At 37.4% G+C, this 2,112-nt stretch overlaps 1 protein-coding gene across 5 annotated transcripts in view; it reads left to right on the top strand.

The window, feature by feature from the left end:
* Positions 1-2,112, top strand: part of LOC106473942 — an 8,676-nt gene that overhangs the window by 1,824 nt on the left and 4,740 nt on the right. For 2 of the 5 annotated variants that reach the window (XR_002613811.1, XM_022402332.1), the window contains exon 2: positions 1,609-1,774. Coding sequence is in view for 1 of the 5 variants with exons in the window: in XM_022402332.1 (XP_022258040.1) it covers positions 1,609-1,774 (166 nt within the window). In the remaining 4 variants the exon portion in view is untranslated. Of the gene's footprint in view, positions 1-801; positions 1,154-1,608; positions 1,775-2,112 lie in introns of those variants that run through there. The other 3 variants (XR_001291714.2, XR_002613810.1, XR_001291715.2) reach the window with 3 other exon arrangements.

Below are 2,112 nucleotides of genomic sequence, written 5' to 3'. Positions count from 1 at the left end.
GTCTGTTTCCTGGATTCGGAACAAAACAGATCCTGTAAATAAGATTTCGACCTTCCTAAAATAATTTAAATCACTAATTTTGAAATTTTACAAAACAACATCAACATATTTCACGGTTTTCGTCATTGCAATATTATCATTCAATTTTAGTGGTAACTTGATTTTATAAAACACAGCCCCCCCCCCCCTCCACACACACACAGAAAGGGAACTGAGATGGTCTGGTGGTTAGGGCCAATTCACAATCAGATGGTCGCGGGTTCGAATCCCCGTCACCGAACATGCTCACCCTTTCAGCCGTGGGGTCATTATAATATGCCGGTCAATCCCACTACTCGTTGGTAAAAGACAAGCTCAAGAGTTGGCAGTGGGTGGTGTTGACTAGCTACCTTCCCTCTAGTCTATCACTGCTAAATTAGGGACGGCTAGTGTAGATTGCCCTCGTGTAGCTTTATGCGAAATTCAAAACAAACAAACCCAGGGGACTGAGAGTACGCTCATTTAAATAAACTGTTAATTAAAAATAACACATAAAAGTAGGCTTCACGAGGTAGCCGTTTATTATATATACATAACAGTTTTTTTTGTCGTATTTGTAAGGTGACAATATATTGAATTATCGGCAATGTTTAGGCTTACGATCATCTGTTTACATGAACTATATTTATGTGGATCTCAGAGTTACGAGTCACGTGGTGAAATTTGATCATGGAAGCGTGGCAGTCTTCCAGAAAGAGATTATATACACCCCTGCATATTGACATGGTGATAGCCAACTAACTATACCCAAACTCCTCGAGCGCTAGTCTTTATCGGGAAAAGTATACCATGTTTAAACACGTAAAGCGCGTTACTTAAATACCTCAGTTATTAAGCCTATTGAGCCTCTGGAGGCGATATCAAACCAGGGCACCAAAACTACAAGAGCTGCAGACGCCATAAGATTTATTTCCACTAGCTCTCCGGGTGACGATCAGGGTCTGTTCAGCCGTGCTTGTGATACGATAAAAGTTTCGTTTAGAACGACGAGAATATTTTCTTCATATCTTTTTTTCCCTCCTCTCTCGAGACTTGTTAACTTAATCATGTATTTATTAGACGATAATAACTTATTTTCGTAAATTGCTTAATGTTTCCTGCACGTGTGGATAATGTAAGCGATAATTAGGTGAAATAATGACTATCTTTACCTGTCTGTTTACATGATTAATCTACATGGTATGACCAGAGCTCACGAACTCATTCTTATCTGTACTTTTACGTAAAGGTTAACAACATAAACATATCGTGCCAAATGTAGGCACTCACGAGTATTAAAAACTTTTTTGTTTAAAACACAAAACAAAGAAACAACGTTTCGACCTGCTTAGGTCATCGTCGGGTTAAAAACGACTCAACCTGATGATGACCTAAGCAGATCGAAACGTTTTTACTTGATTTCTGTCTTAAATAAAAGTTTTTAATACCGATATCAACCGTCACGAAACTTTCGCCAGTTATTATCCAATGTCATAGGACAGCAAAAAAAAAAAAATCATTTTGTAGGGTTAAAAAAAAATATTTCTAAGTAAGTCACTAATAATTTATATTATTTTTCCATGATATCAGCTGCCCAGTCGATTTGAGTATTTCGGACAAGGTATATGTGGATGACCAAAGCCGGACAACTGGGGACTACTATCTCTATGTGCCGTTTCGGGTTTTCCGTTTTCTCGACGGATCCCGTGTCTCGTTTTCGTGCAATGTCATCATCTGTCAGGACAACTGTCCGTCGGTAGGTATAAACTGAAATAAGAAATGAATACTTACACACACACACACACACACACTGAAAAATTCTTAAGAATTTAGATTTAAGACGTTCGTCACGGTAAAAAGTAAGTTGAAAAGTGACGTTCGTTTACATGGAGAATGCGAAGAATGTGATTGGCTAGCTACGTGATAAATGTTGTTTACATATCTACAACCTTATTAAAGTGTGTAATATGGCAAATGTGAAACTTTCATTTCTTCGTAAAGTGCTTTACCAAAATGATAAATAATAACCATAATTACGGTAATCAAAAACTTAAACAAAAATAATCATGTTAGAAACAGACACAATCCAGTTTG

This window comes from Limulus polyphemus, unplaced genomic scaffold, assembly GCF_000517525.1.
Source record: "Limulus polyphemus unplaced genomic scaffold, Limulus_polyphemus-2.1.2 Scaffold6659, whole genome shotgun sequence".
Lineage (NCBI taxonomy): Eukaryota > Metazoa > Arthropoda > Merostomata > Xiphosura > Limulidae > Limulus > Limulus polyphemus.
This window is presented reverse-complemented; position numbering and strand designations above follow the sequence as displayed.